Below are 15,880 nucleotides of genomic sequence, written 5' to 3' on the forward strand. Positions count from 1 at the left end.
TGATATCTCAACACTCTCTTAAAAGCAGGATGAAAGATGGGTGTCTGGAAGGATCAAGTCCAGATATAATAAAGGAAGTTAGTCCTTTTGCTTTGGGAGGCTGTGAGCAGCCACCCCTCCACCTCTGCCCCTAAACTTTTGGTGCTGGTACTTCTGATCCAGTCTGGCTGTAGTGGTGGTCCCAGCATGAACCTTTTCCATAGTTAATTTCTATCACTCTTTGACAGCTGAACCTGAGCAAAATGTTTTATGTTAAACATGGAAGCCCTTGTTGAGTATGGTTCAAAAAAATATACTGGAGGAACTCAACGTACACTTTGTCGAGTATGATGTAACAAGTTGCCATCAGATATTTTTTAAACTTATGATATCCATGGATTAAGAAGCCCTGAAGGTCATTAAAGGTGGAGCAATCACTTAAATTCCAACAGGCATCTTAATACTTGTGTAATATGTTCTCAGCAGATGCAGTGAAGCATCTAGCTGTATCACAAAATAAGATGATGTGGAGGAAGTGCTGTTGGGCATGGAATTCTAGTATTTTGACCCAGAGACAATGAACAAAAGGTGACGTATTTCCAAGCCATATGTTGTATAATTCAGAGGAGAGTACGCCGCTGGTCACGTTGTCCTTCCAATGGCAGAAATTGTGAATTTGGGAGTTGCTTTTGAAGAATCTTTGGTAATTAGCTGCAATGTTGTTTGCAAGTCTGCAGGTAGTGGAAGAAATGAATATTTGATTAAGAAAATACCACTTCTTGCTGTGTTCTTTAAGATTGTAATGAAGTTGCTGTGGCATCTATGCACTTGCTCTGCTCTCATATAGTACGCCTTGAAAGTAAATCGTTGTAAATGATGTCCTGGCAAGGTTTTGTATGTTCCCCTGCAGTGCTAAGTCATTCTTGGATACAGCTGCCTAAACCCAGCTGTTCTTTGGAAACTGACTGGGGTGTTAGATTCTTCAGACAAATTTTGAGAAAATGTTTTCTAATGGCAAGCATCATTTCTGCACACACAAGGGAACAAAGGGAGAAAGAGAGTGGACAATTGGAAGAAAGAAAGGGAAAGGAGTTCAGGTTGAAGCAAGGAAAGAGACTGAGTGATAGGGTGCACAGAGGTGTAGGGGTGGAGGATCTTTAAGGGTCAGAGAGAATAGAGACTGAGAAGGGTCAAAGGAGGGTGGGTAGTGAAGGGCGGTGAGGAGATGGCAGTGGGTTAAAGTGTGTGTGAGAGTGTCTACACATTCCCACCCAAGTGTGTGTTAACATCCATGTAGCAGAGCTTGGTCTCCAGTGTCTTGAATGCCCTTGGCTCTGGCCAAGGCTCTTAGTCTGCCAAATCTGTGTGGTAGCTTGTGTGCGACAGCTGTCCCATGTTCGAAGAAGTCACGGGGCATCTTCTCTTCAGTATGAATTTTGGGGTTATGAGCATATTAGTAGTTGAGCATAGCCCCGACAGAACAAAACTGAACATCGTTCTGCTGAGATAGGCTGAGAATTCCACAGTCCTTCACGTCAATGTTGATTGATGAAGAGGAAATAACCAGCTCGTATAAGGAAGCAGTGGATACACCTTCTGGAAGGGAAGAACAGAAGAGAAGTGCTGTCTTCATGGGATAGATTTTGGCATCAAGAATGACCTACTCTGGCGCATGACCACTGCCTAATCCACTTTATCTCCACTGGCCTGGTCCCAAAATAATGACAGCAAAAGAAAATAAAGCTGAAGGTTTCAGAGACCCTGCAAACAAGAAAGCTGATCTTAGAAAATGAGGATGTGCCTTGACGACCTCTGACTGGGGCCACAGAGTGTCCACAGAATCTAGATTCCCCCAAGGTTCACATTAATCGGCACCTACAAATACACTTTTGGCTTCCCTACCAGCAAACACAAGGACTGTTTGATGTGAATTATCAGGACCTAATTAACCACAAATGCAAGATGTCACAGATTGGATTATGCACATGAAGACTGACGTCCAACAGAAAACCCATGAGCTAAAAACAGATGATGTGAGGAAAGAGTGCACAAGGTCCAGGGACACACTGACTGCCAATGACATGCACAGATTCATAAGTGTTGCATAACCCTCAAATGCCCACACTCTAGAGCAAAAAATGGAGGAGAGCTTATCAATAATAGAGAGGCAGTCGGCATTTGTTGGAAAAACAAGAGATTGAAGATGCTGGAATCTGGAGCGTAAAAACAAACTGCTCAAGGAATTCAGTGGGTCAGGCAGATCTGTTGAGAGAAATGGACTGTTGACATTTTGGGTCAAGGCCCTTTATCTGAATTGAAAGAGTAAAGGTGAGATAGCCAGTATAAAGAGGTGAGGGGAAAGGGTAGGTTGACAGCTGGCAAGTAATAGGTGGATCCAGGTAAGGAGGGGTGATTGGCAGATGGAGCAGGGAAGAGTGGGAACAGTGACAGATGCTGGGAGGTGATAGGTGGAGGCATTTATTAGAAGTAGCTCTTTGAAGAACTCTCTCCACCATGATTCCATCCTTGATGCAAGTGCCCTTGACTCCATTCCTCAGCAAACTTTGCTGTCAGCCCAGACTGACAAGAAATTGAAGCCCTTGGGATTAGGCAGTTTCCCTGCTGAAGTCATAATACTTGTTGAGAGGAACTTGTGATAAGCATTCACAGCCTTGTTTTCCTCTTCCCAGATGTGGGAGTTGGGCTAAGGGGATTGGGTAATGCTGTAATTTTGATTATCAAGAAAGAGCACAAACTCGATTGTGATCACTACAGAGGGGTCTCCATGGTTTTTGCCATAAGGCAAATCGAGTCTACAGAAATGGAATGGAAGCAAATTGTCCTTGAACCTGAGGGACCTAAGACATGAGTATTCTGTATCATGGTGACGGTATTGGAATCAGGTACCCAGTCTTTCTGTCATCCCATTTGTTTCAGTGACATCCAGGTCAGGTAACCTAATGACACTTGAGTCTCCTCAATGTGAATGGCTTCATGATGTGCTGCTGCACATGTTTAATTTGCTGTCATTTGCAAGTTAGATATTTAGCAATATTTTCCCATATTTTTCTATACAGTGAAAAGGTTTGGAGAATACATTTTGACATATTTTTGGAAGCATCATTCTTTTTAAATGTTTAGCAAAGAAAGTCTCCACTTCAAGTCACACACCATTCTTACAAATATTTCTAAATCCTTGAAGTCTTCCCCCCCCAACAGCACTGTGGAAGTATCTTCAGTAGAAGTTATGCAGTCAACTGGTAACCTTCTCGAACAATTATGGATGGGCCTTGCCAATGGCACCAGCAAAAATGAATTTAAAAAAGTCACTTGAGATCTGATATAGAAATAGTGTATAGAAATGGTGTAAAAAGCTACTTCAGTGGTAAGCTCTTGTATAAAGGTTGGCTCCTGGCTTCAATGAACCTCTCCGAGTTGATCCTTGATGTGGCTGACTGCTACGTGCAGGGATAGGGCAATGTCAGTGCAACTTGGAAGGAAGCTTCTGATTCTGATCTACTGAATATTCCACAGAAGTGGTTCGTGAAACAGAGAAACAAAAAATGGTCATTCAGCCTGTTGAGCCTTTTTCACTGCCATTCAAGTAGTTCTTTATTGTTGCGCCATTTGGCCATCTTTGTTCTATAACCCTGTCTAAGAAGAACCTACAATGTCTGCTTTGAATTTTAAAACTAATTTTGTGGAGGATTTCTGGTTTTCCTCTGCCCTATGTTCTTCCCAATCTGGCCCTTGAGTGGTCCGAAGTATGTCCCCTTGTTTTCTCCAATATCAGAAACAGAGAGATTGTGTAGTGATAGAAGAAATGTGGCAATCAATTTATGCACAGCAACCTTCCTCAAGCATCAGTGTGATAAATATCTAGGTAAGCTTTTTGTGTCATCTGTGCAGGGCAAATGTCGGCCAAGACTTCAGAGAGAACTCCTTTGGACTTCTATGAACCTGTGGGATCTTTTAGGTTCAGCTAAGAGAGTTGAAGCTTTGGCTTCACATTTCATCTGAAAGACTGCACCTCAAAATAGTGTTACACTGCGTAGTGTGGGTCTTAAAAATTTAAATTTTAGTCTGTAGATCTCTTGAATATGACACCCTTCTAAGCTAAGCACAAGCTTAGCCTAAGTGGTTTTCCTGGTGATGCTGGAAACTTGATCTGTCTTTCTTTCTTTGCAGTCTCACATTCCTCCCATGGGGCAAACCCAGGAATTGTCCTGACGCTGGGTCAGGGTGATGTTGGCCAACTCGGCCTTGGGGAAGATATCATGGAGAGGAAGAAACCTGCTTTGGTCAAGGAGCTACCAGAGAAGATTGTGCAAGTGGAGGCTGGTGGAATGCATACTGTGTGCCTTGGACTGACAGGAAACGTAAGTACAGGAAGCAAGGGCTTGCATTTGTCTAGGTCAAACCTACTGACCAATGGTGGTGCTATGGTGGTCTGGTGAACTGACCTCTATCTTGCAGAGGCCGATTGTCAGCTCTCGGAAGTATCTTCATATCTCCCTTTGGACCATAACCCCAGTATCGAACATCAGGCCACTACCTCCACACAGTCGCAGACCTCTTCTTCGAGAGATCTTCCTTTCACGGCTTCCAACTTTGTAGTGACTAGCCTCGTGCAGCATAGTCCTACCTTCTGCCCAAGATCCACAAGCAGGACCGTCCGGGCAGATCCATTTTTTTTCAGCTTGCTCTTGCCCCACTGAACATATCTCTTCCTGCCTGGACTCCAAACTTTCTCCCCTGATCCAATCCCTTCCCACTTTTATATCTGTGACACTTTGGGTACATCTCCATCTCGGGGAACCAACTTCCATTACAAGCCCACAGGCTCCCACTGATAACTTGATTATGCTTCTTCCTATCCTGCCTCCTGCAATTTCAATTAGCCTAGTACTCATGAAGTGAGAAAATTTCTAATTTCACTCCTAAAAGTCCAGTGCTAATGTAAAGATCAAGTACACTTTCTTCTGCTTTCCAGCACCAGATAAATAGCTGCCCTATCATTTTTAGTACCTGGATTAAGTAACACCTGGTCCTGGTTAATGGCAGGACTCTTAAGCAGTGTGGAGGAACAGAGGGATCTTGTCGTCCATGTCCATAGATCCCTCAAGGTTGCCGCGCAGGTCGATAGGGTTGTTAAGGCGTATGGTGTGTTGGCCTTCGTCGGGGTATTAGTCGGGATATTGAGTTTAAGAGCCGCAAGGTGATGATGTAGCTCTATAGAACTCTGGTTAGACCACACTTGGAGTATTGTGTTCAGTTCTGGTCGCCTCCTTATAGGAAGGATGTGGAATCTTTAGAGAGGGTGCAGAGGAGATTTACCAGGATGTTGCCTGGATTAGAGACCATGTCTTATGAGGATAAACTGAGTGAGCTAGGGCTTTTCTCTTTGGAGAGAAGGAGAATGAGAGATGACTCGATAGAGGTGTACAAGATGGTAAGAGGCATAGATCGAGTGGACAGTCAGAGACTTTTTCCCAGAGCGACAATGGCTAACATGAGGGGACATAATTTTAAGGTGATTGGAGGAAGATATAAGGGGGATGTCAGAGGTAAGTTTTTTTTACACAGAGAGTGGTAGGTGCGTGGAACACACTCCCAGTGGAGGTTGTGGGGGCAGGTACATTAGGGACATTTAAGAGACTCCTAGACAGACATATGAATGAGAGAGAAATGGTGGGCTATGTGGGAGGGAAGGGTTAGATCGATCTTAGAGCAGGATAAAATGTCGGCACAACATTGTGGGCCGAAGGGCCTGTACTGTGCTGTAATGCTCTATAACTTTTTAAGTGCAAGTTCATGCAACTTGTCCTTATAATTTGGCCCTTCAGGGCCTGGTGTGGTGAATACAAGTGTTATATCTTTCTTGAGGTGAAGTTTCCAGAAATAAATCAGCAACCCCAGGGATGTCTCATTGGTGTGTACTGAGAAGTGGTGTATTTGTTAATTCTTCCATATCGATGTTAGTGAGTTAGTCAAGTTAATGACCAACAGCTTTGCTTCATAGCAGCTGTTGATTACTCTGAATCAAATGCAAATAGTGACATTTCAGTTAGTCACGGGGACAATACTGATTTAAGATTTACTGTTGACTGTGATTTAGTGAGAAATTTTAGATAATTTGTGTTAAGTATGAAATTGTATTCACTTGCCTTTTAAAATGCATTCTTTGAAAGGAACCCTATTATGGATCTGTAGGTGGTTCATGAATGTTTAGTGCATTAGTGATCATGCAATGATATTTGAAATTGGCACACTGAATGTGCAGGTTAATGTTTTTCTTTCCCCACTGCCAAATAATAAGCCAACTCTAGGAATTCCTCTGGAAACAAGATAAATTTTTCCTCTATTTGCTTTCAAGTCATATGAAAAAGGAACAATTGCTTCCCCCAAGCCTGTTCCGGTATTGAATAAGATTATGGCTGATCCTGTGTTTGCCTCAGCACCACTTTCCTGTACTTGCCATTACCCTGACTCCCTCAAAATTTAAACGTGTGTAATCTCCACTTGGTATTGGTACAGAGAATTCCAAAAATGGATAATGCACTGAGAGTAGAAATTCCTCTTTATTGCCCATCTTAAATGCCTTTGTTCCGAAAATGGTTTGGGATATGCCCACTCGGAGAAACGTCCACCTTTTCAGTCCCCCCCTTAGAATTTTTTTGTTTCAAGATCCACTTCTTATTATTCTAAATTCTAGTCTGTATTGGCCCAAACTCCTCAACCTTTCTGCATATATCAACCCTTTCATCCAAATCATCAAACAAGTGAGCCTCTCCTGCAATGCAGGTACATCCTTTGTTAAATTTGGAGATCAAAACTATACACAGCATGCTGGAAAGTTGCATCAAAACTTCTCTACTTTTATTCTCCATGCCCCTTGCAATTAAGGCCAACATTCTCTTAGTTTCTTAACCAAATGCTGTAACTATACTACCTTCTAATGTTTCATGTACTCGGATCTCCTGGTCCCTTTGTAGTGTCAATCCATTTCGATGATTTACTTTTTCCTTCTTCCAGAGTAGATGTCCACACATTTTCCCACATTATACTCCATCTGCTAACTTGTCCATGCACTTAACCCATCTACATTCCTTTGCAAGGATTTTCTGTCATTGTAGCAGGTTACTAACCCACCTATTTTTGTATCATCAACAAATGTGGCTACGGTACACTTAGTCTCTTAATTAATGTAGATTATAAATAGTTGAGCTCCCAATACTGATCACGGTGGCACATCACTAGATACTGATTGACAATCTGATAACGATTCATTTATCTCGATTCTCTGATTTCTATTATTTAGCCACAACTTCATTTGTGCCAATATATTACCCTGACCCACTGTCCTTTAATTTGCAATTGATATTGTGAGCCATTCCTCTAGCAACCATTCTTCATATATACCTTTGGACTACTGATGCATAAAACTTTTGAGAAAGCCAGATTTGCAATCTAAATCATTTCTGGTCCACTTGTGAGAAACATGGTTTACTTTAATTGCATGTAACTAGATACCAATCACCTTAGTACTGTTTATAGAGTCTTTCAGCTCAGAGAAAGGCTATTTTACCCACTACGTCCATGTCAACCCACTTTGCAGCACTTGGCCTGCAGCCTTCAATACCGAGGTAAATCAAATACTGTCGGTGACCCTGCTTCTGTTCTTCTCTCAGGCTGTGTATTCCAGCTGCTTGTCACTCTCTGGATGGAGAAAAGGTCCCTCAGATCCTCTCTAAATATCTTACCCTTTACCCTAAATTTATCTCCTCTATTTTTATTTACCTCTGATATGGGGAACAGTTCTGGCTGCACTTGTGGAGTGAGGAACAGTAAGCATTTCAGGCTGCTGATCTTATCAGAAACATTTGTTTTTTTTCCTCTATATTAGCTGTCTCAACCATGGAATATTTCCAACAACTGCAGTATTTTGCTTTTCAACATTTCTCACGTTCTTTCTCTGAGCCTCCCCTTGATACACGAGGAAGAATGTGTTTTATTTGAATGAATCAATCAAAAGTTGCCCAACAGTCACTAGGGCCCTCTGGAGTCCTTGAGGTCAGGTAAACTCTGTATTCGGAACTAAGTTCTAAAGGCAACGCTCCAAGCCATTCAGAAGGTATACATAAAAGATGAGTATTTTTTAAAAGCTAGCTGAGCACATCTCCCTCTCGGAGGGCAAACATTTCCCACTTCTCCAAGTCGGGAAGTTGTACCCATTTCCTTTTTGCCTGCCCTCATTAATCCCTGTACTTTGCATCAGCTTTGTCTGTGGATCGTGTCGATGTATTTCCCTCTAACGAGATTTAAAACCTGATTGTGGGGGAGAGGGAACAGGGTCATAATTCAAAGAAACTTGCAGCCCACTGTGCAAGCTTTTCAAAGGAGCTCTTTGAAATTGCAGTTAGTGCCAGTGAAACGCCTACACACACCGGTAAATAACGCAATTGTTATATGGTGGACCAATACTGTACCACTGTTATACCCGAGTATTATACTATGGCAGACATCTAATCACCTGTGCTGTTACCTATTGTTATACTGTAGCAGACCTGCACTTAACTTTATGGTGATGTGGTGTTATACTACGACAGACCTGTACCCACAGCACAGACACGATGTGTTGTAAATTCTTCATGATACCCGCCAGTGTTAGTGGTGACAGACTTGCACCTCAGTGTTGTAGAATGACAGATCTGTACCCATCAATATTATACTAGTGTTATAGTGACAGATCCATACCCACTGGTATTGTGCAATTCCACCAAGAATTGGATCTGGACTGGTGTCAAAAGGTCGTTTATGTCTTGATATGGTCCCTGGATATATCAACGATGGATGTTCTGTCCCAGGTGTGGAACTGGGTTGGTACCAGGGACCCTACCAGATTGTGGGGGAGTTGTCCTACATTGAATCTGCAGCTACAGCATCCCTGCTAATCACCACACACTGATGACACTGGCACATGGCACATTGCTTTTAGGAAGTTAGGCCTCTCCTGGGGATCCTTATTGTATCAGCTTCTGTGGGTTTTACAGGAAAGTTAGCATCCTATATCGGTGTCAATTGGCACAGCAAATTTCCCTTTCATTATATGCAATTGTAGGCAACCTTACAGCAGGTTGCTGACAAAATACGCTGTTCCCACCCAGCAGAAGACGCTTGCAGCCTCACAGCAGCTGGCAAATCCATCACACCCATCTCCCAAAGGCTCATTCATAGGTACAAAGTGTCCAAAAGTCGGGCATTCGTAACCCGGGGGTGATCTGTAATGAATCACTGACAGCTTTTTTTATTTCAAAGGTAATGAATTCTTGTGATCTGGAACCCAGTAACAGAAAGGGTGGTGGAAGCAAACTCAATAATAGCTTTCAAAGGGGAATTGGATAAATACTTAAAGGAGTGTGATTTTCCAGGGCTCTGAGGAAAAAGTGATTAGATGGCTCACTCATAGTATGTCAGGCCCTGTAATAGAATTATAGAATAATGCAGCACGGAAACAGGCCCTTCAGCCCAACTCATCCATGCCCATCTAAGCTGGTCCCATTTGCTCATGTTTGGCCCATATCCCTCCAAACCTTTCCTATCCATGTACTTCTCCAAATGTTTTTTTAAATGTTGTTATTGTGCCTGCCTCAACTACTTTCTCTGGCAGATCATTCCATACATGCACCACCCTCTGCGTGAAGAAGTTGCCCCTCAGATCCCTTTTAAATCTTTCCCCTCACCTTTAACCTATGCCATTTGGTTTTTGGTTCCCTTTCCCTGGGGAAAAAGGCTGTGTGCATTCACCCTATCTATGCCCCTCATGATTTTATACACCTCTGTAAGGTTACCCCTCAGTCTCCTAGATTCCAAGGAATAACGTCCTAGCCTGCCTAACCTCTCCCTATAACTCAGGCCCTTGAGTATTGGCAACATTCTTGTAAATGTTCCAAATGTAGGAAGCGCACAGAGTCAGTCGATGGGAGAAGAATGGGAGTGACTGTTTTCAGTGGCTGATCATTTGTCAGGTCTGAATGAAATGCAAATATCTGACGCTAACTCTATTTCTGTCTGTGTAAGATGACCTGGTGCCTCTTTACCACCACGGGACATGTCAATGCACCTTATCGATGAGGTTGTCTTCAGAAGCAAACGCTGCAAATCCTGGAAATCTGAATTAAAAGCAGAAAATTCTGCAAGTACCTGAGCACCATTTGTAGAGAGTGAAACAAAGTTACCTGTTCATTTTGGTGATCTTTAATTAGACCTTTTCCAAATTGTTGCTCATGGTGTAAAACTGGAAATACATTGTTCAACTTGTTCACTGCAGACTTCCACAAACAGTAGGGAAACAGATGACCAGATTATGATAGTTGAGTGATGACTATTGGTCAGAACTGCCGCTGTAACAGACTGGAATGACTCAACTGATCTTTTTTATCCTCAGATTTACACATTTGGTTGCAATGATGAAGGTGCACTTGGGCGGGATACATCACAGGATGGATCAGAAATGGTTCCAGTCCGGGTTCTGCTCGATGAACATGTGGTCCAAGTTTCTGCTGGTGACAGTCATACTGCGGCTCTGACTGAAAATGGCCAAGTCTACATCTGGGGCTCCTTCAGGGTGAGCTGTGGGAAGGCTAATGGGAGATTTAATTGAGCAATTTAAAATAATGTTCATTTTTGAGACTGAAAGCGGTGGGTTGCTAACCAGAAGATGTAGGTTTAAGGTAATCGACGAAAAGCCAGAAGGAAGTGAGGTTTTTTTTAAACATAATGAGTCATTAGGATCAGGAATATGCTGCCTGAAAGGACAGTGGAAACAGACACAAAAGAACTGTGTTTGTCTAATAAAATCAGGCTTGGTAGAATGCAATGTTTATTCTCAAGATACTGCTTATTGAGGTCTGTAATTTCATGTTCATGCTCTACTCAAAATAGTGAAAATGTAAAGTATAACAGTTACATTATCAATGAAATCAGTAAGGTTCCAAACCTTGAATTGATTTTTTCCTCATTGGCCTGAAGATTACATGGGAAGAGCTAAATATTTTAAACTCTCAAAGGGTGTTTTCCTTGCATTGAAATTCTCAAAAGAGGGGAGCAGTTTACACATTGAATTTTTATGGTAATTTTCAAAAGCATGTTGGATAAATACTTGATGAGAAGCAATTTGCAAGACATTGGGGAATAATTGTACAACTCTTCCAAGCAAAATGCTTTAAATATGAATTAGAAAGGGGATCAGGTGGAAATATTCAACAGGTCAGCCAGCACCTGTGGAAAAAGTTAATGTTTCAGAATTGTAGTGGTAGATTCAGTTTCTCAGTTTGTTCTTGGTCTTCAGAATTCATGTCTTCCCATCTTGACTCTATAGTTCCTCTGTTCAGTTTCTTCACACCTCCAGGGTGTGACACTTCTGAAGTGCTTTGTCATTTAACATTTTCAGATTTCCAATCACCTCATTTTCTGGGTTCAGTGATTTGAAATGTTAATTGTTTCACACTCCGAAGGTGACGTTTGACCAAAGTAGTTCTGGTGTTTTGCTTTTATTAATTCTTTCCATGATCCATTCCAGATACATTAGGCTAAATGGCTTTCTTCTGTGCCATGTGATTCTAGTTCATTTTGTCACTTCAAACATTGAGTACAGAGGGCTGCCTTTTTAATGCTAGGCATCAGTGACTGTCAGTTTTAAGAAGTGGATATTGGAAGGGTGACAGCCAGCTGCTTCACTGATCTGTCTGGAGGTGAGTTGGTGAATGTTTTGTTCGCTCAAAGGACAGTGCAAAGTAGAAATATTCATTTCTCCTTTTTGTATCTGCTTGCTCTTCCACCACCCTCTCTCCCCAACCAAAGAAAAAGTACTGTGGCTGCACATTTTCTCAGGACACAGGAAGCCAGTCAGTCCATTGGGTCCATGTTAGTTCCCAACAGAGCAGTCCTGTTTTCTTTGGTGAAGTGAAGTGTTGCCCATACTACCTGTTAGGGGCATTCACTTCAGCTGTCCTGATGGCAGTCTACATCCCACCCCAGGCAGATGTTAAGCTTGCACTCAATGAATTACTGTATACATTGTGGTCAACAGCCTTGAAACGGGATACCCTGAGGCCCTCTTCATCATTGCCAGTGACTCCAACCAGGCCAACTTAAAGAGTGTGTTACCAAAATACTACCAGCGTGTCTCCTGTCCCACCAGGGGCCCAAACACCCTTGACCATTGCTACACAACCACCAAAGATGCCTACCAAGCCACCCCCCTGCCCACACTTCGGTAAGTCAGATCACCAGGTTGTCCTTCTCTCTGCATACAAACAGAAGGTGAAATGGAAGGATCCAGTACAGAAAGCCGTACAGCGCTGGTCTGAGGAAATAGATGAGCTTCTATGTGACAGCTTTGAGTCGGTAAACTGGTCCATGTTCAAAGACTCAGCTGCCAGCCTGAATGAGTATGTCACCACCGTCATGGACTTTATCAGCAAATGTGTTGAGGACTATGCACCAAAGAGGACAATCCAGGTGTTCCCAAACCAGAAACCATGGATGAACCAGGAGATCCACTCCCTACTGAAGTCTAGGACTGCGGCATTCAAATTAGGTGACCGTGACCTATATAAGAAATCGAGATACTGCCCTCATAAAGCTATAAGGGATGCAAAGAAACAATACCAGTCCAAAATTGAGTCCCAGACCAGCTGTCAGTTATGGCAGGGCTTACATGCTATAACGGGCTACAAAACGAAGTCAGGCAGCATCGCTGACAACAACACATATCCCTTCCAGATGAGCTTAATATATTCTATGCACATTTTGAACAGAAGGGGACTGGAATATCACCACACACCCTGACAGCCACCAGTGGACCTGAACCCACAGTTACCATTGCGGACGTAAGATCAGTCTTCTGGTGAGTGAACCCGCAGAAAGCATCTGGTGCAGATGGTGTCCCTGGCTTTGTCCTCAGAGATTCCCACCTGCTTTAAGAAGGCCACTATCATCCTGGTACTGAAGAAAAACAAGGTTAACGTGCCTTAAGTACTTCTGCCCGGTGGCTCTGACATCCACCATCATGAAGTGCTTCAAGAGGCACGCATTAACTCCAGCCTCCCAGACAACCTTGACGCGCTGCAATTCACCTGCTGCTGAAACAGGTCTATGCTGAATGCCATCTCCCTGGCCCTACTCTCATCTCTGGAGCATCTGGACAGTAAAGACACCTAAGTTAGACTATTGTTTATTGGCTACAGCTCTGCCTTCAATGCTATAATTCCAAGCAAATACATCTCCAAACTCAGAGACCTGGAACTCAACACCTTCCTTTGCATCTGGACCCTTGACTTCCTGACCAACAGACTGCAATCAGTGAGGATAGGTCGCAACACCTCTACCACGATTATTCTCAACACTGGTACCCCACAAGGCTACATCCTTAGCCCCCTACTGTACTCCCTATACACTCACAACTGCATGGCCAGATTCTGCTGTAACTCCATCTACAAGTTTGCAGATGATATCGCTGTAGTGGGCCGTTACTCAAATAATGACGATTCAGAGTACAAGAAGGAGATAGAGAGCCTAGTGACATGGTGTCATGACAATAACCTTTCCCTCAATGTCAGCAAAATAAAAGACCTGTCATTGACTTCAGAGAAGGGGGCGGTACACATGCTTCTGTCTACATCAATGGTGCTGAGGTTGAGAGGGTTGAAAGCTTCAAGTTCCAAGGAGGGAACATCACCAATAGCCTGTCCTGATTCAACCACATAGATGCTACAGCCAAGAAAGCTCACCAGCACCTCTGCTTCCTCAGAAAGCTAAAGAAATTTGGCTGTCCTCTCTGTCCCTCACCAATTTTTATTGATGCACCATAGAAAGCATCCTATTTGGATGCATCATGGTTTGGTGTGGTAACTGCTCTGCCCGTGACTGCAAGAAACTGCAGAATTGTAAAATAGAGGACTATGGGTAAGCCTAGTAATTTCTAGGGTAGGGACATGTTTGGCACAGCTTTGTGGGCCGAAGGGCCTGAATTGTACTGTAGTTTTTCTATGTTCTAATGTTCTGGACATAGTTCAGCGCATCATGGAAACCAGCCTCCTCTCCATGGACTCTGTCTATACTTCTCGCAGCCAGCATAATCAAAGACCCCACCCACCCCAGACACTCTCTCTTCTCCCCTTTCCCATTGGGCAGGAGATACAAAAGCCTGAAAGCACGTACCACCAGGCTCAAGGACGGCTTCTTTCCCACTGTTGTAAGACTATTCAATGGTTCCCTAGTATGATAAGATGGACTCTTGACTTCACAATCTCAATCTACCTCATTATGACCTTATTGTCTACCTGCACTGCACTTTCTCTGTAACTGTAACACTTTATTCTGCCTTCTGTTATTGTTTTACCCTGTACTACCTCAATGCACTGTGTAATAAGTTGATCTGTATGAATGGTATGCAAGACAAGTTTTTCACTGTATCTTGGTGCATGTGACAATAAACCAATTTACCAATTTAGATTTATGCAGCAATTTTCATGACGCCAGGCCTTTGCAAAGCATTTTTCAGAAAATATACTTTTGAAATGTAGTCATTGTTTTAATGTAGATAAAGCATCAGCAGATTGCCACACAGCAAATTCTTACAAACAGCAATGAGGTAAATGACTATTTAGTTAGGGGATAAATTTTGCCACCGGGTAAAGTTCCCCTGCTTTCTTTTAACATACCGCCACAGAATCTTTATGGTCTGACTGTGAGGGCAGACAAGGTGTTTCATTGGGAAGGTAAATCACCTCCAGATTTGTTGCAGTCCTTCAGTGCTGCACAAAACTGTCAGGGTAGATCTTGTGCTCAAGCTTCTGTGATAAGATTGAACCCCCTCAAACTTGGACAAGAATGCCTTCTACTGAGCCAGAGTTGACCAATTTTTGTCTTCGGGGCAATCAAACCATTCATTTTTTAAATGTAATTTTCCATCCATTTCAGCATAAGATTGTAAGTTTTGTTAACATTTCTCTTGAGGCACTGTACCTTTTGAGAACTGTGCTTGATATATTTAAATTTGAAATTCTGCAGGATAACAATGGAGTCATTGGACTGCTGGAACCCTTGAAGACCAGCTTTCTGCCACAGCAGATCCCCATTGATGTTCCTATTGTTAAAATTGTCTCAGGTAAGGGAGGTTTTACTTGTACAGTAGTTAATTCAGGTCCACAAGGCTTTTTTGTGTCAGATACAGTGGACAAAACCTTCCTGAGGTAGTGGGAGGGCACAATTGAGAAGTAACAAAAGAAACACCTGGGCACATACCAAAAGGCTCAAGGGCAATTTCTGTCCCCTGGTGATAAGACTATTGAATGGTTCCCTTATACGATGAGTTGGATTCTTGACGTCACGATCTACCTTGTTTGACCTTGCATCTTGTCTACCTGCAATGGACTTCCCTGTAGCCGTGACACTTTACTCTGTATTCTGTTATTGTTTTTACCCTGTACTACCTCAATGCACTGTGTAATGAATTGATCTGTACAAACGGTATGCAAGACAAATTTTTCACTGTACCTCGGTACAAGTGACAATAATAAACCAATACCAATTTCAATTCCTGTATAGTGATAAATTACATTTGTGTAGGTGCTTTTTTTTAGAATTAGTATGTTTTGATGTTTGAATATTTCTTTGATTTTTCAGTATTGGGATATGGATAACAAAGTAATTCACTATAAAAGTCTGAAATTGCTGATGTTGACCCACTTGTTTTGTAGATTCTGACTCAGTAATGCTTGCCAGTCAGAAAGCTAAGTTTTCTTTTAAATTTTAAACTGTACTCATTTAAAAAAAAATCACGTGTATTAAACATAGAATATTCAAGTCAAAATTTTCATAACATCACAATGCCATC

At 42.5% G+C, this 15,880-nt stretch overlaps 1 protein-coding gene across 2 annotated transcripts in view; it reads left to right on the forward strand.

The window, feature by feature from the left end:
* rcc1 (regulator of chromosome condensation 1) overlaps window positions 1-15,880 on the forward strand; it is a 28,658-nt gene that overhangs the window by 5,062 nt on the left and 7,716 nt on the right. For both annotated transcript variants that reach the window (XM_052036297.1, XM_052036296.1), the window contains exons 3-5: window positions 4,168-4,358; window positions 10,427-10,606; window positions 15,055-15,151. In XM_052036297.1, the coding sequence (XP_051892257.1) occupies window positions 4,168-4,358; window positions 10,427-10,606; window positions 15,055-15,151 (468 nt within the window). The remainder of the gene's footprint in view (window positions 1-4,167; window positions 4,359-10,426; window positions 10,607-15,054; window positions 15,152-15,880) is intronic.

Source organism: Pristis pectinata, chromosome 22 (assembly GCF_009764475.1).
Source record: "Pristis pectinata isolate sPriPec2 chromosome 22, sPriPec2.1.pri, whole genome shotgun sequence".
Classification (NCBI taxonomy): domain Eukaryota; kingdom Metazoa; phylum Chordata; class Chondrichthyes; order Rhinopristiformes; family Pristidae; genus Pristis; species Pristis pectinata.